The sequence below is a fragment of the Leuresthes tenuis genome, unplaced genomic scaffold (assembly GCF_036924035.1).
Source record: "Leuresthes tenuis unplaced genomic scaffold, fLeuTen1.0.hap1 SCAF_18, whole genome shotgun sequence".
In the NCBI taxonomy this organism is placed as follows: Eukaryota; Metazoa; Chordata; class Actinopteri; order Atheriniformes; family Atherinopsidae; genus Leuresthes; species Leuresthes tenuis.
Window position 1 is genome coordinate 11,768,403 of NW_027325372.1, and position 26,336 is coordinate 11,794,738.

General features: G+C 39.0%; 1 protein-coding gene across 1 annotated transcript in view; it reads left to right on the forward strand.

Moving 5' to 3' along the window:
- Positions 1-26,336, forward strand: part of csmd3b (CUB and Sushi multiple domains 3b) — a 335,017-nt gene that overhangs the window by 274,723 nt on the left and 33,958 nt on the right. The window contains exons 31-52 of the mRNA XM_072370697.1: positions 1,765-1,883; positions 2,140-2,215; positions 2,374-2,490; positions 6,191-6,304; positions 6,402-6,497; positions 6,815-7,018; positions 7,245-7,369; positions 7,898-7,994; positions 9,828-9,932; positions 10,029-10,147; positions 10,697-10,766; positions 11,014-11,130; positions 11,396-11,605; positions 12,583-12,771; positions 13,331-13,508; positions 16,188-16,333; positions 19,937-20,017; positions 21,486-21,599; positions 21,685-21,873; positions 22,115-22,261; positions 24,554-24,742; positions 25,970-26,155. Of these exons, the coding sequence (XP_072226798.1) occupies positions 1,765-1,883; positions 2,140-2,215; positions 2,374-2,490; positions 6,191-6,304; positions 6,402-6,497; positions 6,815-7,018; positions 7,245-7,369; positions 7,898-7,994; positions 9,828-9,932; positions 10,029-10,147; positions 10,697-10,766; positions 11,014-11,130; positions 11,396-11,605; positions 12,583-12,771; positions 13,331-13,508; positions 16,188-16,333; positions 19,937-20,017; positions 21,486-21,599; positions 21,685-21,873; positions 22,115-22,261; positions 24,554-24,742; positions 25,970-26,155 (2,988 nt within the window). The remainder of the gene's footprint in view (positions 1-1,764; positions 1,884-2,139; positions 2,216-2,373; positions 2,491-6,190; positions 6,305-6,401; positions 6,498-6,814; positions 7,019-7,244; positions 7,370-7,897; positions 7,995-9,827; positions 9,933-10,028; positions 10,148-10,696; positions 10,767-11,013; positions 11,131-11,395; positions 11,606-12,582; positions 12,772-13,330; positions 13,509-16,187; positions 16,334-19,936; positions 20,018-21,485; positions 21,600-21,684; positions 21,874-22,114; positions 22,262-24,553; positions 24,743-25,969; positions 26,156-26,336) is intronic.

Sequence of the window (26,336 nt, forward strand, 5' to 3'; positions counted from 1 at the left end):
CACTCCTGCATGTATATGCTTAACTAGTCTCTCTTGGGCCTTGTACACGTCGAAAATCCAGTATTTTTGCATTTGTTTAATAAATTATGGTAAGTCAAGGCTGAATGCCTTAGAAGTGTGGCTAAATGTGGGATTTAACAGCAGCCCAATAAGACTATGTGTCACCTCGCGGTCGCTCTGCTCTAATAAAATCCTGATTTTAAAACCACAGCATCATTCAAGTGATTTAAAGACAACATCTGTGCAGTGAATTCAGTCATGTTTACATTTGAGACGATTTCCCTCAGAGGAGCAGCAGAACATCTTGAATGTTTTTTCTCAAAGTCTATAGCTTTTGGTTCTTCGTTCATCTTAATTTGATTTCGCTCCTGTGCATGTATACCAGGACAAGCGCTGTGGTCCAATTAAATGGACATGTCAAGCTGTAACTTTACTATACAGAGCCTGTGAATGTCTGAGTTCACACATTGCATGTACCGTATAAGACCGTGTTTCATCCTGTTTTCAATTTGCTATCAGCTTGTTGCCAGAGGGCAGAAAAATTCAGAAGTGTAGGGATTTAACACTCCTGAGTCAAACTTTCTATTGCTTAGCAGCTTACTGCCCTCTAAACTTGAGGTTGAAGGTTCAAGCCCAGCTCCTAAAAATATTATTTCCTCTTAAAAGATATAACAACAATCACCCCTCATGGAAAGCTTCCATCAGGTTAGAATAGGAAAGCATCTATCATGGCTTCCAACTCTATGAGGGTCCAATTTTCCCTTATTCGTGACACGAAACAAGTGACATTTCAAACACTGCTGCTTTTTCAAAGCTACAGCAATTGGTTCTCCCGGTTGCCAAATTCTTAGTGTTGTCAACAAAATGAGTCGTCTCAGAATGGCAAACACGCATTGGTTCCAACTTTTAATCAGTTAGCAACTAATTACCAATAAGCATAAATCATTGTGTTCTGTTTTTTATACATTTACACAACACCCCAATCTTTTTGGAAACAGAGTTGCCTGGAAACAGGAAGTAGACATGTCCCAAGTGGGAGAGTTTTTATTGCCAATTTGTAACTGTCAGTGGGTGAAAAATCATTTTAATATACTCCATTTCAAGTTTTTAGATTAGTGGGATCTTTCTTTCTTACTTTGGTTCTTTCCAAACCAAAGTAGCTTGAGAAAATACTAGGGTTTTCACTGTTACCAAGACAGAATGTTTCCCTCTTCTTGTTATGACCGCGAGCATGCTGAATACGTTTAGAAATACTTTTTCTTACTGAACTACTACTATCCTTGGTCCACATGTATATGCTGCAAACTAACCCCATTAGTGACATTATGCATAATACTGATTTCAACATGAAAAAGAATGATGGCCCTTGCTGTAAAATCCCTGTTGAATTGTTGGCTATTGAAATATTCTGTCAGGAGGTGTGAGCTTGATTCAGAATCAACATTGGGTTTGTGTGGACTCAGGCATTAAGCTTGAAGTTGATGTGGGTGGCCAGTAAATTTTTGGAATAGGGGCCAAAGCCATAATTTACAAGGGTCATGTAGCATACAAAAGCTGGGGGATGAAGTTATCGTTCTTCCTCCATCTTGGCAGAGGAAGCTAAGTCAAACAGACGGTTAGAAAGGCCAACGCTACGCCTGCCTCATTTGATTATTGCAAGGGACTTAGCTATTATTAATTTGCCTTATTACTCATGTGTGCCTGTCGCTTTTTCTTTGCCTCACCTTCTCTCTAACTAAGTTATTCTTTTTTCTCTCTGCTCAGCCAAGTTGAGAGAGTCCTGTTTCGACCCAGGTGTTGTTCTGAACGGGACCAGGCTGGGGTCTGATTATAAGCTGGGCTCTACAGTCACCTTCTACTGTGAAGCAGGATATGTATTGCAGGTACAAACAAGTGGATGACTCTATTATTGGATGTGGGGGTGGCTATTTGGTTAGTTGCATGATTAGGTGGACTGTTGAATTGGTTTGCTTGTGTGGTTGTATGGTGGGTAGAATTGTTGGCTGGCTTGTTGGTTAGTTGACTGGGTGGCTGGCTGTGACGTGGTTGGTTATTTTTTTAGAGTTAATGAGACTTGATGACTTGTTGAATGGATTTTTATGGTAAACTACATCTTTATGTGTCTGTTTGTTTGCTTAGGGCTATTCCACTCTTACCTGCAGTATGGGAGATGATGGTAGACCAGGATGGAACAGGGCTTTGCCCAGTTGTCAAGGTAAAAGTTGGAGCAAACAATCCCAGCACTTATACTTGACACTCTTGGCTGAATTCTAGTGCAGTTTTGTTTCTTTTTTTCCTTTGTTTGTTCATGTATAATCCTAAACCACACTGCTTTATATTGTCTGTTTGTGCACATGTGTACATCATCTCCAGCTCCCTGTGGTAGTCGATCTACAGGATCGGAAGGGACTGTTTTATCTCCAAACTTCCCCAGGAACTATACCTCTGGACAAACCTGCGTCTACTCTATAGCTGTGCCGAGAGAATTTGGTAAGTTAATCCACTCACAGTACATGACAGTTCAGACAGTATTCAGTAGTTTCCTGAATGTCAAAACAATATTTTAGGATATTTTCATATAATTACATAGTTGTATACATAACCTGGATATGCTACGGAAAAAATTGGCTTGCAGCTAAGTGCATTCACAGTTTATAGCGCTCTTAGGGGGGAGTAAAAAGTCAGCAAGCACTGAACCGATTATCACTGTCACAATTTTATTTGACAAAATTTTAATGTTGACTTTTACTGAGTTAAACAGGCTGACATTAAAACATGTCTGATTTTTAATGGGGTTGCTCTGGGAAGGACACCTATGGGAGGGTTTTGAAAGCATGCTGAGAAACTAGCAGTGATATTATATGTGATGAAAAGACACTTATTTGATTTTAGGTCAGCGTTGCATAATTAAAGTGACATTTAGAGAAGAAGATGTGTTTTATCTTGCCACGTTCGATTTGCGGTCCTTTAACTAGGCCTAAATGACATGTTATATGACGTATTGTAGGGGATTCTTCATATGAAGTGAACCTGTGCAGTGAGAGTGGTCAGTAGGGGAAATATTTAATATTGCTCTAAAATTACAGTTATATTCATACTATATTCAAGTGGAGGGTAATTCATGGAGGGTAATTCTTGTGATCAAATAAATAGCAAAAAAAAACAAAACATTTTTTAATGGACCAAACCTCAGAAACAAAAAAAAAACCTTTCCATCTTGAGATCTGCATATTAGCTTTTTTCTCAAGCTTTCAATTTTCTCACATATCCACCAGACTTATTTAAGATAGACCCATATTTAAAACCTGAATGAAATGCATCTCACAGGCTGCTATGATTCAATAGAACCTCTTCCTGTTGGTAAAAAATTTAATAGAATTTGAAAGTAATGTGACATCATTAGCAGATTCGGGTAAAAGCATGTAAGCGAACAATAAGTTTGGATTGTGTTGTGTGTGTATGATTATTATTTTGTTTTCAAGATGGACTCAATATATCTGTCTCATCCATTCACAAGTTAGTATAACTTGAGCTTCAACAGTCATTAATTGATACATCTGATATCAATTGTGCCCTGTGGTGTCGTGAAGAAAGAGCAGCTTTCCCTGTTGATGGTTGCTGCCTTGTTATATTTTCACTTTTGGAATATCAGCGGCGTGGAGACATTTAGATTGAGCCAAGCTCCCTAACCCATCTCCCTCCCAGAATATGAGAGCTTTTGTTTTTAATTGAGATATTTAGATCAGAACAGCTTTATACCTTCAATCAAATTCAAAGATAAAAGCTCAAGGCTGCAGTAGGTATGCCGTTGAAACAGCTTACTAATCAGTGATGTTTAAATCGACCCACTGGGCTGTTTCCTAAACATTTGATGTTTCACCTTTAATACAAATAACTCCTACAGTTGAAATACCAGGTGGAAAAAACCCTCAGCACAAATCCCTTTGGAGATGTCATTCCTCCTGCTGGATGATGACACAACTGAGGGCACTCACTCAGGAGGCTCATTGGGAGGCATAGCAGCTCCACAGGGATCAATGCCCAGATTTCCTCCATCTGATGTGAGGAGCCCGAGATGGCTTCTAAATAGAACATTGAAACATTTTCAGTCATCTCGTAACATGTCTTGTGGATCGATTTAAACTTTTGTGGGCAGTTTAGGGCTGGTGATGACTGGTTAGGTCTCCTGGGTATATGTTAGTGGACTGTAGAGGCATCAATGAGCCATGTGGCAAACATAGAGAGTAACAACACTGCTGTGATCACTTCTCGCTGTGGGTGTTGGAACATAAACACCGTTTGCTGTGCTTTGTTATCGCAGTATGAACAAGGAATTCACCAGTTATATTTTAAGTGTATAATCCATTTCCTGTGTGAAATAGTAGTTTACGAAGAGTGGATATTTTGAATCCTGGAATCTTGGCAGATGTTTGTTCATCTGTTGGAAATCTGTACCGTTTTAAAATCTTCTCAGCTGTTAACTCCATCACCTGCAGCAGTGGTTTCTCAAATAGTATGGGACCCGCTTGATCAGCCATATCAAGTAGCCACTTGCTCCTGACTATTTTGTCCTCATAGTTTGTGCTCATCTCTTCTTTAATCGCCATTGGAAATAGCTATACAGTCCCAGAAAAAAAGTTTCAAGGACTTGTTCTTCCAGTGCTCTCTGTGGTACATACAGGCAGTCTGATCTTACCTTTCTGAGACTTTTGGTAGTGATTGAATGTAGAAATCCCTAGCCACTGCAATGACGGCTGATTTTGGTCTTTATTTGAATTGTAACACATTAACAAACTCCTGATGGAGCTCAACTCTGTCTTGATTGTCTATCTTAAAGTCCAAACTCCATTCAGATCTGCAGGGATATTTCATTGCCAAATGAGAAACCAAGCTTTTGTTTCTTATTTGTATTGCTTATAATTAATGTAACACAAAATGAGGATTTACATGTAAACATGAGAAGTTATTTTGCTTCAAAAGAAATCTTCAGAGAGAAACAGCCTTGCACAAAGTGGCCACTGACCTTCTTATAGCTATGTATCCTTGGCGATGCTCAGATTTAATCCTTTACTGCTCAGCTCTTGAGGCCAAAGTGAAAGGGAGGAAGAGGTAGAGAGACGATAATTGTGTACATGTGTGCAGTAAAAGGGAGGGCGCCTCGAATAAATGTAATTTATTATGAAGGACATTTTTTCTGTGTAGTGTTGACAACACAGCAACTACAGATTTGTATCTTAATGCAGACAATGATTAGGTTGAAGCTACAGTGATTGTCAAAGACAGATGGTATTGTACAAAACTGAGAAAATGTGGGGCCTCAAGTCTCCAGTTGGATTGTTTTATACTATCTGCCACTAAAGCCGCACTGGTAAATTCATGGTTTAGTACAGGAATGTCTTGCTATAACATGGCAGTCCTGGGTTTAAAACCTTGTCACTTCAAGAGCCACTGCAAGATTAAAGAGGTACACATTTGCAAGAATCAAGCATCTTTCGTAAACTGAGGCACATAATTAATGGCACCCTGTTTGCCATGCTTACCTCCTAGGAAATTCACAGTATCCGAGCCTTTTGTTCCCCGCATCCCAACGTTTTTGAGATGTCTGCGTACGAGCGTCTACCCCTCATCTATCCCTTTGTCCGAATCAACATTGTTGAGTTGTAGCATGACTGAGATAGTAGAAGTGATGACATTTTGGAGTCTTTATTGCCTTCACTGTAAAACTGTAGTGTTTTGTTTTCTTTTACTTTTGTTGCTATCACATGTTCTGTCATGATATCAGGTTGACCTTTTATTGATTTTTTTCTGCTTGTGATACAGTTGGAAAAAAAAAACACCCACACAGTCATGTGTTCCCAATTGTAAGTGAGTTTTTGCCAACATTAGCATTTTTCACTGGCTGACAACACCGATACTTTGGAACCAATTGATGGAGGGGGTCCTTGATGTGCATTATGAAAATCAGGGGATGTTTTGACTTTTAACTGTGCTGATAAGTAATTTTGTGCCAGCAGTTGGCTTCAAATAGAAGTTGACACTGCAGCTCAATAACATTTGAATTAGTTATTAGAGGTTAATTTTATCATTGGAAGGTCAGGCTCACACATCAGTCTGGAATGACAATTTGCCATTATTTAATAGTGTTTAACTCATCTCTTTATCTACATTTTGCCCCTTTCTTTGCCTCCAGTTCTTTTTGGTCAGTTTGTGATGTTCCAGACATCTCTAAATGACGTAGTGGAGATCTATGATGGACCCACCCAACAGAACACATTACTCTCTTCTCTTTCTGGTTCTCACTCTGGTAAGAATGGATGGTCGATGGTTGATGTATGGAGAGAAAAATAAACAGACTTACGGTGCAACCTAAGCCAGGACTCTTTCTCCTCTTTTCTCTTCAGGCGAATCTCTCCCTCTGAGTTCGGGAAATCAGATCACGATAAAGTTTACCACCGTTGGACCAGAAACTGCTAAAGGATTTCATTTTGTCTACCAAGGTTAACTTTTTTTTTTTTTAACCTTAATGCTAGTTTGTTTTTCCTAAATACTAGTCTGAACTACTGAAAACCTTTTCTTGCTTAGAATTTACAAAACTGGATTGTTTGTGATCAATTTTTCCCAGAGTAGCAGTATGGATATTTTTGTTTGGTAACACCTCATAAATTTGGACTTTCTGTATGCATCCTTTGAATTTGGTAAAAAATTCTACTTTATGCACCCTGACCAGAAATATCACATTTAGTTCAGAGGCATTATTTTGAACCCTCTATAGTAACACATTTTAATGATTGCTGCATTTCTCTCCTGCCTTCAGCTGTACCCCGGACCAGCTCCACCCAGTGCAGTTCAGTCCCGGAGCCACGCTTTGGGAAACGTCTCGGTAATGACTTTGCAGTTGGCTCCTTGGTGCAATTTGAGTGCAACCCTGGTTACGTACTACATGGCTCTACTGCTATTCGGTGTGAGAGCGTACCAGATAACCTTGCACAATGGAATGACACTCTGCCAACATGCATAGGTAAACACAAGTCTGAGGATAAAACACAAGACACAGCATATTTCACGATACACTGTTAAAAAAACAATTATATTGAAAATTACAAACAATTGAACAGCAGTTGCACCATCTCTGCAGTGGAAGGATTGGTACACCACACTTGCAGACAAAGTGCTGTTTTTACGTCATTTTTTTTTTCTCCTTCCTCCTCTCTTTTGCTCTGTGCTTACACCTACCGCCCTCACAGTTCCCTGCGGGGGCGCATTGACGTATCGCCGTGGGACCATTCTGTCGCCAGGCTATCCAGAGCCATATGACAACAACCAGAACTGTGTGTGGAAGGTCTCTGTTCCAGAAGGGGCTGGAATACAGGTTGGAACTGCCAGATGCTGCTTCCTTGTTGACCTATGTATCATTGGCTTAAAAGCTGAGCAGGCAGGATCTCAGGGAAGATAAGATATTATTAGTAGGATGAATGGATGGATAGTTTCTGAGAGACAGGGCCACAGAGATAACTTGATAGGATCTAATCATGAAAGATAAGGCCTGATTGCATGTAAGCTAAACTGCTCTCTCGGACAAATACAAAGGCAAAGATGCTTCTTACACAAAGTGGAGACAGTTGAAAGTATTTGACAGGCACCTCACCACATTTAGTTTTTCTTCCAATATTAGGTGACAGCAACTTATGTTATTCCGTCTTAGAAATAGTTCAGTTTAGGATGGAATTTTCTTTATTCAGTAGTCTTGTTTAATATTTCTGCATATAGACTTGATATGTTTACTACTTTTGTTTCTTCACCAAATATCAAACAATTAAGGCTAAGACAGTTAAGTATGAGCTAACAAGAGCAATTTGTCTTCTTTGCCTTCTTCCTTCTTTCTTGTCTGTCTCTCCAGATACAAGTAGTGAGTTTTGCCACTGAGCATAACTGGGACTCATTGGATTTCTACGACGGCGCTGACAGCCACGCTCCAAGACTGGGCAGCTACTCCGGTACGCTTTTTTAAAAAACATTTCCTTTTTGGGGTAAACACACGTTGGCCACTATTAGCAGCCTACGTCATTGTGACTTTCAGTGAGAAATCGGCAACATGTCCTCTTTATAGGTGAATTGTCAGTATTTTAAAAGCCACAGTAAAATTGATAGTGTGACATCACCGAGCAATGTTTAAAAAAATGTATGCAAAACTGGTTAGAAGTGGCTATGGTTAGATTTGACTATATCAGAGGAGTCTCTGAGGCAGAACCCTTTTACGATTCATTTACCCAAGATAACAAAACGGAGAAGAAATAAAAAAGCAGTTGCAAAAGATTCACATGTTGTCATGGTGTTGTGAGGCATTAAAGATAATGGCTTTGTAGCTATTTCCAGTAAGAGTGCAATTACAGCTAAACTGGTTGCATTCTGAGTCTCCCAGCAGGAGCGGAGTGACACACCTTTGAGATTCCTCTGAAGACCTATGAGAAATTTGCCACATAACTAATCGACCTCTTCCAGCCTAATTCCCTACTACAAATAGGTATTTAAGCAACCTATAAGACGATTTGTCAAGCAATGAGTATTACCATTTACATTTCCAAATGCTCCCAAAATCTAAATGTCATTAATCTTCTGCTAGCTTATTTAAATGATGTCAGGATATGTGTGAAAGTTTACCTGAATATGAGATGATACCAAATAAGCGACACAAATACTAAATTTCTCTTGTCAGCTTTGCCTGAAGGTAAAAAAAAAAGGGTACTTGACACACGACCAAAAAGAGAGTCTTGTACATTAATGTGCCATTGGTATTGCTAGCTTAATGTCCACGCTGACTGCAGAGGAAGTGCTTCCGCTCCACTGCTACAGCAACTCATATTCACCTATCTCCTGGGATCGTAACAATGCTTTTAGGGAAGCAAAGCCCTCGCACTCCTAGTTGTGTTAAATGATTTATAAGAAAACTTGACATCTTTGTGACAAACTGGAGACGATACCTTGTGACCAACACTGAAATGACAAGAGAAAGAGTTCTGCTTTTGAATAACAGTGTCAATAACGAGTAAATTCATGCAGAGGAATGATAAAACTTTTATTGAGGTTAATTACAGTTCTTAATTAATACTGCTATACATTCCCAAATTGCAGATATTGTTAAATCAATTAAGTTAATTATTCAGCATTATTCATTAATCATTTTTAAGGATTTTTTTTTTCTGTCATGATAATAAATTAGGTGAAGCCAAGCAATGGGGGGACTGCCGGCTCTTGGAAATTATGCTTATTTATTCCCATCGCAACAGGCAGCCAATAATATTGAGTGACCGAATTCACTGGTCATTCAGAGGGTCTCCAGGGTGACAAGTTTTGGTGACACACCTGACACTGAAGTAAAACACTTTGTTAAAGTCAGTGAGAGGAGCCAATGAAAAATGTTTTTATCCCAGAAGGATACTTTCACTGATGAGATGATAGTAAGCTAATATTCCTTTAAATTAAACTACTTAATCTAAAATGTTATTGTGTGGGGCCAGCTTTGCTTTAGTCGTGCATTACCACTTTTCTTTTTTCTTTTTTTTTTTGTTTTGGCTTTGAACTTTCCCTTTCCACACTAAGTAGGTCAAGCCAACATTTGAAAAGTGATTTCAAATAAAGTAGATGCCTCAAAAGTAAAAGTAATTCCCATCTCCCTCTTTTAAGAATTCTTCACTGAGAGAAAATGTAGCTTTAGGAGGTCTTTGTTGTTTCCATTGCCACTGATAAATAAGATCATTTGCTTTTGAGCCTCGGTTAGAAAAAAAATCCTCATCCTCTGTTCCTTTTTTTTTTTATCTCCCTGCTCTCAGGCACCACTATCCCCCCTCTCCTGAATAGTACATCTAACAACCTTTATCTTAGCTTCAGCTCTGATATTAGTGTCTCGGCTGCTGGATTTCACCTGGAATATACAGGTACATGTTTATATAAGTCTATCTGCAGCTAAAGCAACATATGCAAGGAAAAGAGTGAAACTTTTATAACATTTTTTATGTCATGTGTCTTATTAGCCATTGGTCTGGAGTCGTGTCCAGAGCCTCAAACTCCAAACTATGGAATTAGACAAGGAGACAGGTTCATGGTGGGGGATGTTGTGCAGTTTTCATGTGAACAAGGATACTCACTTCAGGTAAAAATGATACGTGTTTGTTTCCTTTGTGTTGATTCATACCAGCTAACAGAGGGAGTGGATGTTATCAGAGAATAGCCCTGACAGAACTAGCATGTCATACACACAACAAGCACACATTCACTACAGGTTCATTCAAACCGACTGCCCAACATGTCTGTGGAATCATTAAAGTCTGCTCAGCTTTTCTGATGTGCTGCCATTAATTCATTTTATCCCCTTGTTGCACAAAGCAAGAACTACTTAAAGTGAATCAAAGTCAAACCCCACTCTCTGGTGGTTTTCCCCTCTCCTACTAAAGACACAAGTGTGGTGTGGTTTGCTCAACTCCTGAATAATGAATGTCTGTACTGTGGTCTGCCCAGTTTCTGTTCAGTACACCATTGAGCTCTTGTGGAGCTCGTAGTTAATATAGATACTTTGCAGTAGGATTGCGTAATTGGTGAACACATAAAGCAGGACTTTTAAAGCAAAGTATTAAAGACTCATTTGAGCTAATTTCCCTTTTTGTTATATATGTTAATAGAGTGGTTGCCTTTACACTTCTAGGGTCATGCCCACATCACCTGTATGCCAGGACCTGTCCGAAGATGGAACTACCCTGTACCACTGTGTCTTGGTTGGTCTTCTACAGCTCTTCCATGCACACACCCAAACACTCATGCATTTAAATGTGTAACTATAAAACATGCAAAATGTCAGTGCTGCAGAAATTATGTTGGCTGTCTCCAGTGCCTTCTCTAATTCTCTTAGAAATAAACACTGTGATCAGTTTACTGTGATGAGCTGATTACTTAGTATTCTGTGCAGAGCATGGGTATTCTATCTATCTATCTATCTGTAAATGTCTGTGTTTCTGTGTACAGCTCAGTGTGGTGGGTCCATGACAGATGTGAGTGAAGTGATTTTAAGCCCAGGTTACCCCGGCAACTATCCCAGTGGATTAGACTGCACATGGACAGTCAACTTACCTGTTGGCTTTGGTAAGAAACAGTCAACATTTGACTCCAGTAAAGATAGATTTTGACTCTCTTTCCCTGTGTGTTTGTGATCACAATTTCCCTGCCATGTTTGGGTTAATCATTGAGTTCTTTATTCACCTGATTAATCCGTCTGTGTTTGGGGCTTTTATCCATGTTGTTGATGAGATAGAACACTTCTTATATTCTAGCTCTCATTTAAAATGCCCATAATTTCATAAATTGTGTTTTTTTTTTTCTTCTCTCTCTCTCTCTCTCTCTCCCTCAGGCATTCATCTCCAGTTTTTGAACTTCTCCACTGAAGCAATCCATGATTACTTAGAAATCCGAAGTGGAACGCTTGAGATGGGCTCCGTGATAGACCGGTTCAGCGGTCCAGTCATTCCTAAACCTCTGTTCAGCACCACCCACCAAACCAGCTTTTTTTTCCACAGCGACTATTCACAAAACAAACCAGGGTTCCACATCACCTATCAAGGTAAATGTTGTTTCTGCGGTTTCCCCTCCAACGTCTTGTTTACAGTGATCCTTTCCTGAGCAAAGAAAACATCTGACTGTAGAGCTATTGTTGCTGGTGGGGAAACAACTTTTGTGAGAGTGACTTTCCTCTGGAGCTTTTAACAACTCTATTAATTGCTTTAATATTTCTGAGAGAAGAAGAGGCTTACCAAAAAGATTCCGGGGTGCATTCAGGCTCTTTATTTGGATCCATTTCAGAGATTAGTTTTATATTTTGGTACTATCAGCCATATAAGTCTACTATTTGTTATGACAGATCTTTTAGGCATCCTAAATTTTCAAGCCGTACATCCATTCATGTGAAAATTACAATGGGTTATTGGTGTGGCTGATGAATAATTTTGTTTTATCAAGTAACAGCAGCACTGCCAGAGTATCTTTAAATGGGAAAATATTTGAATCTTAGCACTCCTATTACATCTCCTATCTCTATTACAAAAGGAAGAAAGAAAACTCATTTTCTTTGAAAGACAAACCGTCCACTCTTGTATCACTGAGAATTCAAATGTGAAGTGGAAGACTGCACATTTTCATTTGAGAGCATCTTAAACAATTACAAGCCTCTTTGGCATGTGATGCATATTTTAAAGTGTGCATTTATTGTCTTTAGTCTGAGTTTCTCTTGAGTAGTTTATAATTCTGTTTTATTTGAAATTTCAGCTTCAGATTGATGTGTGCCTTTAGTAGAAGGATCCATATCTATGACCTTGTTCAAAGTGCTTTAAATTCCCAGACCAGTCGTTACAAATGGTGGTGGGCTTTTATTTTTTAAGAGACATGAAATAAATCCATATTTTGTCTTGTTCAATTACTGACTTTTTTTTTTTTTTTCAAAGAAACACACATCATACTCTTGCTCCTGATCCAATGTGCCGCATTTACAAACCAGGTCTGCATTATAGCTTACTTTTCTTAATTCATTTCATGTCACTTCAGCCTACCAGCTCCAGAGCTGTCCGGATCCTCGGCCATTTCGGAATGGCATCGTGATCGGCTCTGATTTTAGCGTGGGGATGACAGTGTCATTTGAATGTCTGCCTGGATATTCTTTGATTGGAGAAGCTTCGCTCACGTGTTTACATGGAATTAGCAGAAACTGGAACCACCCACTCCCACGATGTGAAGGTAAATGACTGCATCGGCCAGCTCCCTACGTGTTAACTATCTGTGTCAGTGCCACAGTTTTGTTATTTGGTCCGAGAGGTTTCATATTCAGTATGGAGTGGTGCTGGGAAGGGAAAGTAATCATGTTATCTCCCTTAGTTCTGGTAACACTGATTATCTTACAGACTTATAGACTTTAAATATAGACAGCTTTTCTTGAAATAGTAGAATGTGTGAATACATTTTTCCTTCCTTTACATAAAATAAATGTGGAAATTGTTTCAAAGCTTACAGTCATGTTTTTGTACAATTCCAGCTAATTGTTGAAATACAATCATATCATTTAATGAAATAAAATCATTTAAAAAACACTGTACATATAGTCGTGTAGCTCTCAGCAGGTGTAACATAATATTCCTGATGAGCAACAACTGTTGACTTGAACACCTGACTTTACTTACATAAAAATAGCACTAACTATTTCATAATGGTATCATTAAATTAATTCTTCTTTCTTTATCAGCCATCCAGACTGCTGGTAGATTATTAATGTTAATTCTGTTGATATTCTGTCTAACAGCCTTGTGTGGAGGTAACATCACATCCTTAAATGGAACCATTTACTCTCCTGGTCACCCTGAGGAATACCCAAACTTCCAGGACTGTGTTTGGAGTGTTCGAGTTCCTCCTGGACATGGGATTTATATCAACTTTACAGTACTGAGCACTGAGCCCATATATGACTACATCACCGTCTGGTAGGTGATGCTTATTTATTCTCTTAGTTTATTTTATATTTGCTCTGCTTGCTGACACTACTTGATGCTCTGTACCCTCATTATCTGCAATTTGACAATTGTTTGTTTTTTCTCTCTGCGTCATTACAGTTTATTTGATAAAGAAATGTTATTTCGATTTTGACTGAACAGCCATTTCATTTGTACCATATATTCTAAGACCTTTTGCTATATGGATACTTTCTCTCTCAGAAAGGATGCCATGCTCTTTAACATCCTTTCAGAGCTATCAACTAATTGGCTATGCTCCTGCAAGGGTTGCTATGACTACAACGTCTCTCCTTAAATATGAAATTAGTTGGCATAATTTCCATCCTGTCATGGCTTACTTATTGCCTCATGTACTCTCAAAAACTCAGTCGATCGTGTATGTAATATACTATGCATCTTTTCTTCTCTACCTGCCCCTCGGTACTTTTCTCTTCATTATTCTTCTTGAGGGGTACAATCATTGGCAACAGCTGACATTTTGTCAATGCAGGTATTTAAATGGTGCTCTGATACCCTGTTGTGTAGTTATCTACAGGTACAAGGTGGTAGCCGAACCATAAATAGACTGGTAAGACTATTTTCTATGCTGCCCCCTTCTTTAAATCCTGTTTCCTATAAATGAACAACAGTGTGCAATGTCCCCTCACACAAACTGTAGGTATATGAAAGCAGGGCTAAGCAGGGAGAACACAACAGCAGCGTGGTAAGACATGGTTGCTGCTGACACATCCCCCCTGCAAATCTTGTTCTTTTAGACCAACTGAGATGAAATATCTGTTTTTTTTATTGTTAGCCTGTTATTATCTAAGCGCTCTTTCTTGTTTAACCCACCAGGGAAGTGATAAATCATTAAATCACTTTCATCAAAAAAGATCTGCCAATATGACTGGCCTTTTACAAACATGAAGGAATCTGATAAAGTTTAACTTTCAGAATTCTTAACTTGTACAGGGTTCCAATTTATATGCAACCCCTTACTGCAGCTTATTGTAAAACACCTAAAGGTTCCCAAACAAAATGCACTGACAAATGTTTCAGGATCCATTTACTGGTTATACTGTCAATCTGACTATTTGATTCTATTTGCTGTGGTACAATTTCAGCCAAGCTCTGCTCATCTATGACTGCAGCTAATAATTGTTTTTTTTTTTCATCAATTACAATGCAACCTACAGTTTCATGAATGGATTGGTCTTGTCAACACATTTTTCAGCTGTGAATATATATCAAGAAAATGCCATAATTACTGACTTAAATATTTAAAGTAAAGTTCAACTTTTATTTGGTATCTGAACACATTTGACACTGCAGAAATTCAAACAGCATGTTTTCTTCAGTAATTAGGGAGCAGTTGTTTCCTTTATAGAAGCATTTAGTGTATATATGTAGCTGCGATTGCCTGCCTATTCTTCTCATACCAAACACTACAAGACTGTTGAACCATGTGCCGCCCGCCCACAGACGATTGTGTGAATTCCCTGAATTGGCCGCACAGCATGTTTCTGACCCCACTGTCTGTTGGAAAAGTGAGACTCACACAAAGCAAAGACCGCACAAGAACACAGTAAAAACTCACAATCTCAGTCACACAGTCCTAATGTTGGCTCCCTACAGAGAGCACAGTGTCACTGGTAAAGGTGTGATTTTCGCAGCGGTCTTCTCAGCCCAGAGCCAGCCGACCTGACAGTCACAAAGTCTGCTAATTGGTCTCATACTGGGAGACTTACTACAGGATTGCATTACAGGAATTGTCAGATGTTAGCATGTATTGTGCAACCTCTCACTGTATATGTTGCCTTAGCGTACTAATAGCTGCTAACAGCTGAAAGCTGCTGCAGCAAGTGCAAAGCACAGAGAGAAACTAGCATCCTAATCACTCAGTGTGAATTAAATAAACATAAAATTTCTTTTGGATCCTGACATGGATAATTGGCGAAAATCACTTAACAGCTGGAAATAATCATGTCATCTAGCTTCAAGATTATCCATTTTAATCACAGGTAATGAGTGTGCTATGGGTTAGTTTCAAGTCTGGCAGGTGGTGATGCTGTCATTGGAGGTGAAACATGCTCACAGTATCACACTATGAGGCTGACCTGTCAGTTCACACAACATTTTCTTTGCTTTCTGTGGCAATTGTGTAACTTTTCATGAATGCCAAACTCAAATAAACCCAAGTCGCTTAGTGTCATTCTTTTGACCTGACACCAGTTCTATCAATTCTTATGAACTCGAGCGTCCCTCTGCAAGAAGAAGAGAGCGACAGATTTGTGCACTGTGTCGTTATCAGGACTGGTGCTTTTGTTGGTGAATTGGAAAATAAGCTTTTTTCTATCTCAACGAGCTCCTGTGACATTGTGGTTTGACTTTGTGTTCCAGTACTTTGTCACAAAATGTCCATCTGCATGTGCAGTCAGTCGAGCAGATCCAGTTTTTTCCTGATACTGTAAATGTCATCAAGTCTTCTCTATCTTTGATTCCAGCTTTCAATTATATTTCAGATGGACTTTTCTGCTCCCATTGTTCTATAACAGCAGATCAAGACATTTGTTTAGGGTTGTTCATGTCTAACTGCCTCTATTGATTAATCCAGTTTCTTTTTTTTTTCCCTAAATTTGAATGCGTGTTTCTGCCTTTGTTTCATAATAGGGATGGTCCAGATCAATCATCCCCTCAGATCGGCCAGTTCAGTGGGAACACAGCTTTGGAGTCTGTCTACTCCACCTCCAACATCATCCTCATTAAATTCCACTCTGACTTCTCTGGAGCCGGCTTCTTTGTCTTAAGTTATCACGGTAAGACAGTGATCATGCAACGCTTTCACTGAATGAACGGTAATATCAGTTTGATTTACAAATGAAGTGGAATGCTACATTTGAGTTATGTCTGCTCAGATTAAGATGCCGCTCTCATTAACTATTTTCTCTGCTGTTATCTTCCTTTCCCGGGGTATTGTCATGAAACTATAAAGCTATCATTAGTTGTGGCTGCAATGATGAGATTAGTTTTTCATTGGGCTGAACTGTGTTTAACTTCATCCTCATTAAGTTCCTCTTTGACCCTCTTCCTTTGACTAATTGCGACTCATGAAAGTTGATCCATTTCAGGTGCATTTCACTGTCTGATGAAGGTCTGTGAGTCCGTGTCACATTTCATCCCCACATTAATATGTTAGGTGGAAGAGTTGAAGGTTTCTTTTGTGCTTTCACGTTTGTAGAGCGGTGACATTGTGTGCGTGTCAGCCACCATGCCCTTTAGCCTCTGAACACTGGTGTGTGACCATATGACAACATGTTATGTTGAGTTAATGTGAAACTCTTCTGCAGAGATACAACCTCCTTGGAAAAATTCTGTCCACATTTCCAAACCAAATACCTCTCGGATTTCTGCAGAATTAACTTGTGATTTTCAATTACTTGTTCACATATGAGATCTTAATATTCCTTATCACCCCACAAGACCACTTTGCTGTCTTGGTAATTCATCCCAGATTTGCCAGAGCTAGAATGAGAGGCAGAACCATCAGTTTTCAGGCTCCCTTCATGTACAACTTGCCTCTCTGCTTTTAAATTCAAGCTTAAAACTTTATTGAAAAAGCATTTTCTCAATTCAGTGACATGCCTGTAATTTCCTTTTTGTTTGTCTTTTGTATACCTCCCCTTCTTTATTTAACTTCTTGATTTGCTTTCATGAGTGGTCAGAAGTTTTTTTTACTCATCTTTTTGCCTTGGCTGTTTTCTCTAAACTTTGATTTTGCTCTGTTAAACACTTTGGTTTACACTTCTGTTTGAAATGTGTATTTAAATGACGTTGAGCTGAGTTTAATATCATAATAAGAATAACAAAATAAATGAGGGATACAAAATATCCAGTACCTTAAACACAAATGACCAAAGCTGTCAGTTAGATTGGTGCTATAGTTTGCCAGCAGCAACCAAAAAATAAACTGGCTCTGATTTTATTGAAGTTTATTGATCTAGCCATTGTCAATCTCTTGTTGGGTTTGGGTAGTCTGATTGAAGAAAAAATTGATTTTGTAATTACTTTCAAATTATTGAATGTATCATGTGCTGCAGTCGTGCAACCAGTTTGTCAATTTAAATAACTAATCTATCTATAACACTCTAATGATAGAACAACTCCCTCAGAGAATATTTCCTTATTGCCAAGTTCTTTTTGCACTACGGTACAGGAGTGTTCTTGTGTGTGTCTTAGACCCATGCAGAGGCACTAACCTTTCCCTCATTGCTGAGTCATGGAGGAGCCATTTTTCCTGGCCTCGAGTTGCCCTTTCTCCATCTTAAAACTGTTTATATGCTTTACTTTTTTCTATTTGAATCTCATTTTTCTGCTGAGGTCCTTCTGTATTCATTTCTCTTGGCCATCTGGGATGAGTGGAACTCATAAGTATAAAACCTATGCACTTCCTCAGAACAGGAAGGACTTGTTTTTTGTTAGAATAAAAAGATGGGTCTATCTTATGAGAACCTGAATCCTTGATGATATGAGGATGTTGGGTCTCAGAAGGATAAGTACATGTATAAATACCTCGCAGTCAGATCCTCATTAAGATCTTCATTATGTTTAATAGTGAGTTATGCATAACCTTTCCTGTCTGCAGTTTTATTCATTTATTTATTTGGAATGAGGTGTCATTTACATGGAATGTTTCTTGGTAGATTTAATGTACGTGCCTTCAATGGCATGTTAGATTGAGAAATTCACTTGATAAGAACCCCGAGTACTTTTCACAGCCATCACGAAGGGTTGTTATCAAGCTGTGAATGATTTTCTAAATGAACCGTAAATATTTTGGCGATACGTCAGACTGTATCATACTTTGATAAGATTTCATTTGACAACATGGCTTCAAATGAGTCTTGTTTTCCTTTCTCTATACATATGTCACAATTCAGTTTGTCATACACTTCTCTGCCCCCATGCCACACATGGGAGCACACAAAAGTATACGTGGCATCTTCACCTCCGTCCTCTTCCTCACGTCGCCCATATGTGCTGCTGCTGAGAAGTATCTGCTCAGTGCTCTTTGGTGAAAATATGTCAGCTTGTTTTTGGGCGGGCCTCCTATTTTCTGAGATGGATGGCATTTTGTTAGTGAATTCTTGTTGGCAAGTTTTAACTGTCAGCTGTCACACACACGAACAGCATCATCCGATGGATCCGAGTTTGTTTTCAGTTTCCTCTTTACTGGACAATGAGCACAGGAAAATGACAGGGAAGATGGATAAAATGGGGAAGGGATGACATGTGTGGTAGTGGTTGTCAGCGTTTTTGTCACTTCAGTTCTGCAACACAATTTATGAGGTGGGAACAGAGCAGCACATCCTGTTTAATTTTAGAAAGGCCATACTTAAGTTTTCTTTAGACAGAAGTTGTAGCATTAAGTAGACAATGTTTCGACATTTCTTCCTCAGTGTCCTTCAGTGAAAAACTGAAATGTAGAATGTCACAGTTTGCATCTGAGACGGCTGCTAAAGTGCAAATGTAGTTTCAAATGCCAAATAAACCCCAAAAGCAGCACAAGTCCACTGTTGAGGATATTTATCTCTGTCGTTGTCCTTCTATTTATTTATCTCTGGGTCAAGATTCTGAATGCCAGTGCTCCCATATAGACACAAGGGCCATAGAGTGGTGGATAATGTTGTCATGGATATGAGACTGAGAAAGCAGATGTGACATGAATGTGGAGGTAGCTACAAAAAATGATCCTAGAGCTTAGAGAGATCAGTGACCCCTGGCAGTGATCCTTTACTAACGCACAGAAGCATAAACATAGCTGCAATCACAAATATGCGCACATTCAGATGGACTGGCACACACACAGACCACAGGGCTTTGATATGCATGAGAGCAGGAGATACTATTGGCAGGTCTCATTTTCATAGTCAATTTCATCCTGACTTATAGCCCTTAACCCTCTCTCCCTCTCGTCTTCCACTCTCCCCGTCTGTCTGTCTGACTGTCCGTCTACAGTTTTTTCTCTCTCTCTGTTAGTGGGTGATCTATGCTCATGCAGTAATATTGATTATAGCCTTCAGCTCTGAAGCTGTGAGGTCAGTTCCTTTTTATGATTCAAGGCAGTGCTGTATCTATGCAGCTGCTCTGTTTCTGATGCCATGCTTGGCTGAAATGAGCATCTGAACTAAAAAAGTGCAGTTAAGCAGATACAACCACGATTAAAAATCCAAACAGGTTGTGTTGCTGTTTGGGGTTTCACACTGCAGCTATCTGGGCGGCCGTTGCGTAGTAGAGACTGGGAAGGGAAATGTCACGTTTTTTTCTTTCTCAAAGCTTACAGATCACATTGTTTCCCTCACATTTTATATAATATCCCTCTCTTTGTCCTCTCTCCTCTCCTCTGCTGTCTGTATTCCCAGCCTACCAATTAAGGGTTTGCCAGCCTCCTCCAGAAGTGCCCAACGCTGACATACTGATGGAGGATGGCGAGCTGGAGATAGGTGAGCTGTCTGTCTACCTGTCATGTCTTGAGATGGGTCAATTTGACAGAGGATGCAAACTGGAAACAGCTGCCAACAAGATAACAAGAATCCTTGCGATTGCAATCAAGAATCGTTGGTGTTCTGTGAAACATGTTGTATTTTTAAATTCGTGCGTTGCATACATAGGTGGCAGACATTTTTCTGCTCCTTAAAAGATCTGAACTTAAAAAGTTAGGACAGAGGCTTGTTTGCCACTGTGTTGCGTCATCTCTTCTTTTACAACAGGCTGCAAGCAACTTAGAACTAAAGAGATCAGTTGCTGCAGTTTTAGGAGCAAAATATTATCCATTCTATTTGATGAATGCTTTTTAGCTCCTCAATAGCTCAGGGCCTCCTCTGTCATATTGCTTGTTTAATAATGCACCAATTATTTAAATGGATGACAGGTGTGGACTACACACAGACCGGTTTAACACCCAGACTATTTTACCTTAGTTAGTTCTTTAAAAGTTAGTTCTTTTCCCGAAAAAGACATTGACTGGATGAAATAATGTGTTGTTGTAGGAGTTACACCAGCTATGTGCATTAATGCACCACCATACCATCGCACTTCCTGGCTTCTACACTATGAGCCGATAACATGCCTGAAGGATGTTGCATCCCTTTTTTCCAAAAAAGAATTTCAAATTTTGAATGGTTAGATGATCAGATTCCCTACTCCACCTAAGTCTGTCTCAGATATGCTCAGGCTAAAAGGAGGTTGAAGGTCTGCCTGATCCTGGCTTGTTTCTTTCCTTTTAATGTGGAGTTTTAACTTGGATTTGCAACCTATGTTTATTTCTGTGCCCACGTAGTGATTTCTACTACAGAATTATGTCTTTGTTTAATGCAGTGCTACCTGTGGCCTTTGTCCCTGGTGTGCAAAAAATTCTTTTGGTTTTCTCATTCTTTTAATGATGCTATGCAGAACTTTATGTTAATTTAATGTAGAGTAATTCTCTTCATGTTTTGTGGAACTATTCAGCCATGAAATCTTTCACAGAGTGGTGATCCTCTCCCCGTTTTCACTTCTTAAAGACTCTGTTTCTCACAGATGCTGTTTTTGTACCCAATTAATTAGCTAACCTGTTGAGACGTTTTTGTTCTCACTCTTTATTTGACCCTGTTCCAAGTTTTTGTGGCATGTTGCTCGTCTAAAATTCACAAGGAAGCGCATATTTGTGCTCCAAGTTTTCTGAAGACAATGTTGTAAATGTCCTGTGCTAAAAGTGCGTTTCAACTTGAAGTCGTCTTGAATTATTGTCAGAATTTAACAAAGCTGTCAGTAGAAACAGTAGAAGAAGAAGTACACAATCTTTGTACTGCCAATGGTTGCATGTAATTATGTTATTATACTATATTACTGCTAGAGGAGAAATCAAGGTTTCCTTTCTGTCAGCGTTTGTTTTAAACACTTCTCTCATACAACCTAATTTCGGGCCTTCAGGTGACATCATCCGATACAAATGCCATCCGGGATTCTCATTGGTTGGCAGTGAGATTCTAACCTGTCGATTAGGAGAGAGACTACAGATGGATGCATCACCTCCAACATGCCAAGGTGTGAATTAAGATTTCCAAAACCTGATTCTGACCTGAAGATAAAGTGTGTGCTCAGCTAACACAGTTAATCTTCTCATCCTTAGTTCAATGCCCTGCCCACGACGTGAGATACGATTCGTCGGGCGTCATCCTGAGCCCCGGCTGGCCAGAAAGTTACCCGAACCTTCAAATGTGCTCATGGAGCGTCACAGTCGAGAAAGGATACAATGTCACGATAACTTTGGAGAGTTTCCACACTGAGAGAGAGTTTGACGTGCTGGAGATATTTGATGGTAAAAAAAAACACACTAAAACAGACACAATGACAGACATTTTTAATAAGAATTCAGCTTAGAGGCACATAATTTGTCAGAGTGACATCTCAACACAGACAGGGACATTTCACTCTGAAAGTAAAACGTCAAATCTTGTAAAAAGTTAAAACAGTCGGTAGATTATATCTGCTGTCTCATTAATTCTCTGTCTTTTTTTTTTTATCTTCTTCTCTCCACACTTTGTGTCGATAACCCTCAGGTCCCTCACCCAACAGTCCCACCCTGGCAACGCTGAGTGGTGACCTGCCGACACCCTTTAACATCACAACCTCTGGTCACCAGTTTCTAGTCCGCTGGTCTTCAGACCATGGCACCAACAAGAAAGGCTTCAGAATTCGCTATGTTGGTGAGTACCAAAGTATGTATCCCAACTTTACTTTACTACTACTTCATAATATAATGCATGGAAATAAGGACAGAGGTAGACAGAGACAGACAGAAGGGCGACAAATGCACTTTTCAACCTCAACCTCAAAAGTATCAAATGAAACATGTAAAGTAACTGTTTAAAGGTGTGAAAGTTTCTCACTTTGTGAATTTCTGAGAACATAGTTGTTGACAAAAAGGATTTGCAGTATGCAGTAGTTCAGGCTCACCTTTTCCATTTATTTATTCCTCTTTAGCATTCTTTTCTCCCAAACTTCTGTCTGTCTCCTAAAGCGGTTTAATTAATTGCATTATGGGTTAGTCCTTAAGTTTTATCTGTCCAAAGAAAGCTTGATGAGCACAGATGCTGTTTTACAGAGCGCTTTGCATTGAGGCGGTCTTACGCCTGGGCCTGCTGCGTATAACTGCAGACTGTTGGGCAATGAGGCTTTTAGTGCTTTATTCAAGGGCATTTTTGACAGTTGAAGAGGGAGAGACAATTTTACCTGTTCACTTTGCTTATTCTCTCTTCAGACTCTTGTCAGGACAGTGCTTCTTTAACCTTTAAAGCACCACTGCTCTGTATGATGAATGATGCGCTGAAGAGTAACAGAAAAGGCTCTCAGGACACTCAGTAACCTTCTTTGGTAGCTGTGATTAATGTGAGCATCTGCAAAAAGCGCAAAACATATAAGCCTACTAATAACAGAGGTCGACTCCATGATGGTTTTTAACCTGCAAACTATGGCCAGTGAGTTTCATTATAGAGAGAATATTTAAAGCTCACATTAGGATAACATTTCCACATTATAACGTTGTCGTTATAACAAGCTGAGTTATCCTTTTCATTATAAAAATGAATCGAAGTTTGATTGATGTCAGTTTCATGCCATCAGTGTTGAAATTACTGCGCAGGAAAAGACCTGATGAATTATTGTCATTGGGCTGCTCTGCCTATATACTGATTAAACTTTCAGTGTATTTAGAAATAAACTGTGTCAGAGAGCCTTAATTAGAAAAAACCTCACTGCACTCATTCTGCATTTTCAATGTAAGAGGGGGAAAAAAAAGGAGCACATTCCCACTCTAGCTCTTGAGTGGCACCGTTTTCTTCTGGTTCAAACACACACCACTCGGATACAGGGCAAATAGCACACTTGAGGGACATAGAGAACAGGCGTATCACTAAGAATCAAGGCCAGTTCAGAACTTACTTTTGGATTCTTGCCCAGTTGAGAGAGTTGGACCCACACCCAGGTAACCTTTTTACAATATGACTGAGGAGCATAAAGAAACCATTACTGGTAACTTATCATATTGACATCATTATATAAGGATATTTACACTGCGATAGATAAAGACACAAATAAAGATGTGAATAATCTGTAAACGTAGACAGTTACTTAATCAGTTGCCAGGTTGTTAGCAGCCACAGCAAGATTTTCTCTTGCAGATGCCAATATTGCCTTGAGCAAAGAATTTATGTTCGTTGTTGTAAGATCATTTAATAAAATTGCTTATAGCCATTTATGACTTTGTGTGCATAGGGTCCAGTGCAATGTCTTACATCTGCTGTAACTCTGATCACTGACAGTTGGATGAAAACCAGAGCATTTTCTTTTGTTTTTATGATATGAAATCCATAAAGTTTGCTCAACACTTGTGTTTCAAGATGTCATGGAAAGGTATAATCACTGCTGTGAACCTGGTTATTAACAGCTTTACGCTCACAACTTTTTATTTCACCAACTGCAGCTGCACTGCAAAATGTGCACAGTACCATCATGCACGAGCTTAGCCAAAACAGCTAGCTTTAAAAATTATGTGACACACAAACATGCCATTTCGTACCATTTGTCTGTTTTTGAAAGGCATCCCGTTTCATTAATTGTATAGGGTCTGACACTGATTGAATTCTTAGAAAAAAACATAATGACAACCTCTGCAGTTTGTATGACAATAGTCTGACATCTTTGCTGCTCAAAAACATTGTTAGTAAGGCTGCAATTAATCTCTATCCTCTTAATAGCACATGCCTGCTGCATACATTTAAAAGGGCCAAAAAAGTTCCTTTCTTTGATAGTAGATAAAGAACATTACTGCAAAAACATAATGTTGTAGTTATGGCACGGTTCCAGAGTGGTGTTGTACAGAGAAAAAAAGCTATTGTAAAGCTGCGGTATCTGTCTCATTTCTGTTTTACTGACAGTAAACCTCCTGCTGTGAAGCCATCTCAATTCTTTTTCCTTTGAATGTGATTTTGCCACTGCAGCCCTTTACTGCTCCACCCCAGACTCCCCCCTCCACGGCTCCATCTCCTCTCAGAGTGGCGGTCATGTGAACAGTGTGGTGCGGTGGGCATGCGACCGTGGTTACCGTCTCATAGGAAATGCAACAGCAACCTGCCGTCGCACACCACTTGGCTACCACGCCTGGGACTCTGCTGTACCTGCGTGTCAAGGTGTGTTGGAATGCATTTTGAATATGTTGTTTGTGTATATATATTCACGATAAATACATATATAAAACATAAAGCACTAATTATTTACGCTGTGAGTCTTATGCAAAACCCAACAAAACTAAAATGATGTCAGTTCAAACAACACGACAACTAATCAAAAAAACAACATAGCAAGCGCTAACAAAAAAGAAAGCCAACACTATTACAACAATTCACAAACAAAACAGAAAACATGACATTTATTCAAACAAAACAGAATATACACAACAGTTACAACAAACACAACATTTAAGAAACCACAACAAAACAGAAAACAAAATGTTTTGAAATACTGGTCTCTGCTTTTGATGTAGTTTAGTGAAAAGTCAATGTGTTTGTTAAGTGTCGTTTTGTTTGATGTGCTTTCTGTTGTGTTTTGTTAAAATGTTTTTTTGTTTTTTTTTTCACTGTAGAATTTAGAAAAAAGTCCAGAGCAGTTGTCAAGTTTGCTGTGTAAGAACTCACGTGTTCGTTCATTCATCATATGTCTGCTCATTCACTGCAAACTGCAGCTGGTGGCGATAATTTTGGTCAACAAAATAACTCACCAGTGTGTTGCATTGCTATCGTTACAGTTAGCGACAGGTTAGGTGTAATTTATCTTTAAAAAATTGTAAATAACTTTAAACTTGTAAGTGAAGAAAATTACATTTGTTTTAATGTAAATGTCAGTGTCATTTCTTTACTTCCCATCTTATTATAAGTGTAAGAGTTTCTCATTTCTTTTTCTCGTTGCCCTGTTACTTATGGCTTAATTGAGTCATTTACATACCAGCATAACACATCACAAATGATTCAGAGGCTCATTTCTTTACCTTTACCTATTCTGCGGGGTTTTCTGTGTTACTTTGTCCTCATTTTCCCCATGTCCTTATGTGTCAAATCTTACAAAGGTTTTGCATAAAATAATAATAAAAAAAAAGGTTCCACAACTTGGCTGTGTTTTAATAAAATTGGTCTGAACAAGAGATCGAGCATCTTCCAATTGCATAGTTGGATAGCTGCATTGAAGGATGTCTGTGAGCTTATATCCAAATATGAATTACAGAGAGGCTTTAAATCCACAAACCATTTAACAGTAAAAATCTACCATCAGAACCTGACGAACACCAAGTTGCATCACAGCTTCAATGTGTATATGCTTGTAAGTTGTCATTTCGATGAGTGTGTATTTTTTTCCTCTCCTAGCTGTGTCATGCGGACCACCCAAAGCACCTATCAATGGTGGCGTTCTAACTGCTGACTACTCCGTGGGAACAAGAGTTTCCTACTTCTGTAATGATGGGTACAGACTCTCCAGTAAAGAACTGACGTCAGCCATCTGTCAGCCTGATGGAACATGGAGCAACCACAATAAGATTCCAAGATGCTCTGGTTAGTAACGCTCTGGTTAGATACAACTCAATGCAAACTCCAGTTTGCTTTTCTGATAGTGTCACCTTTTTCATTTATTGGAAGTGAAAAATGGTTTCTTTTATTTTCAGTATGCACATAGGAAATACTAATTGTTCAATCAATCATGAATAAATATAGTTAAGGAATAATAAGGAATTAT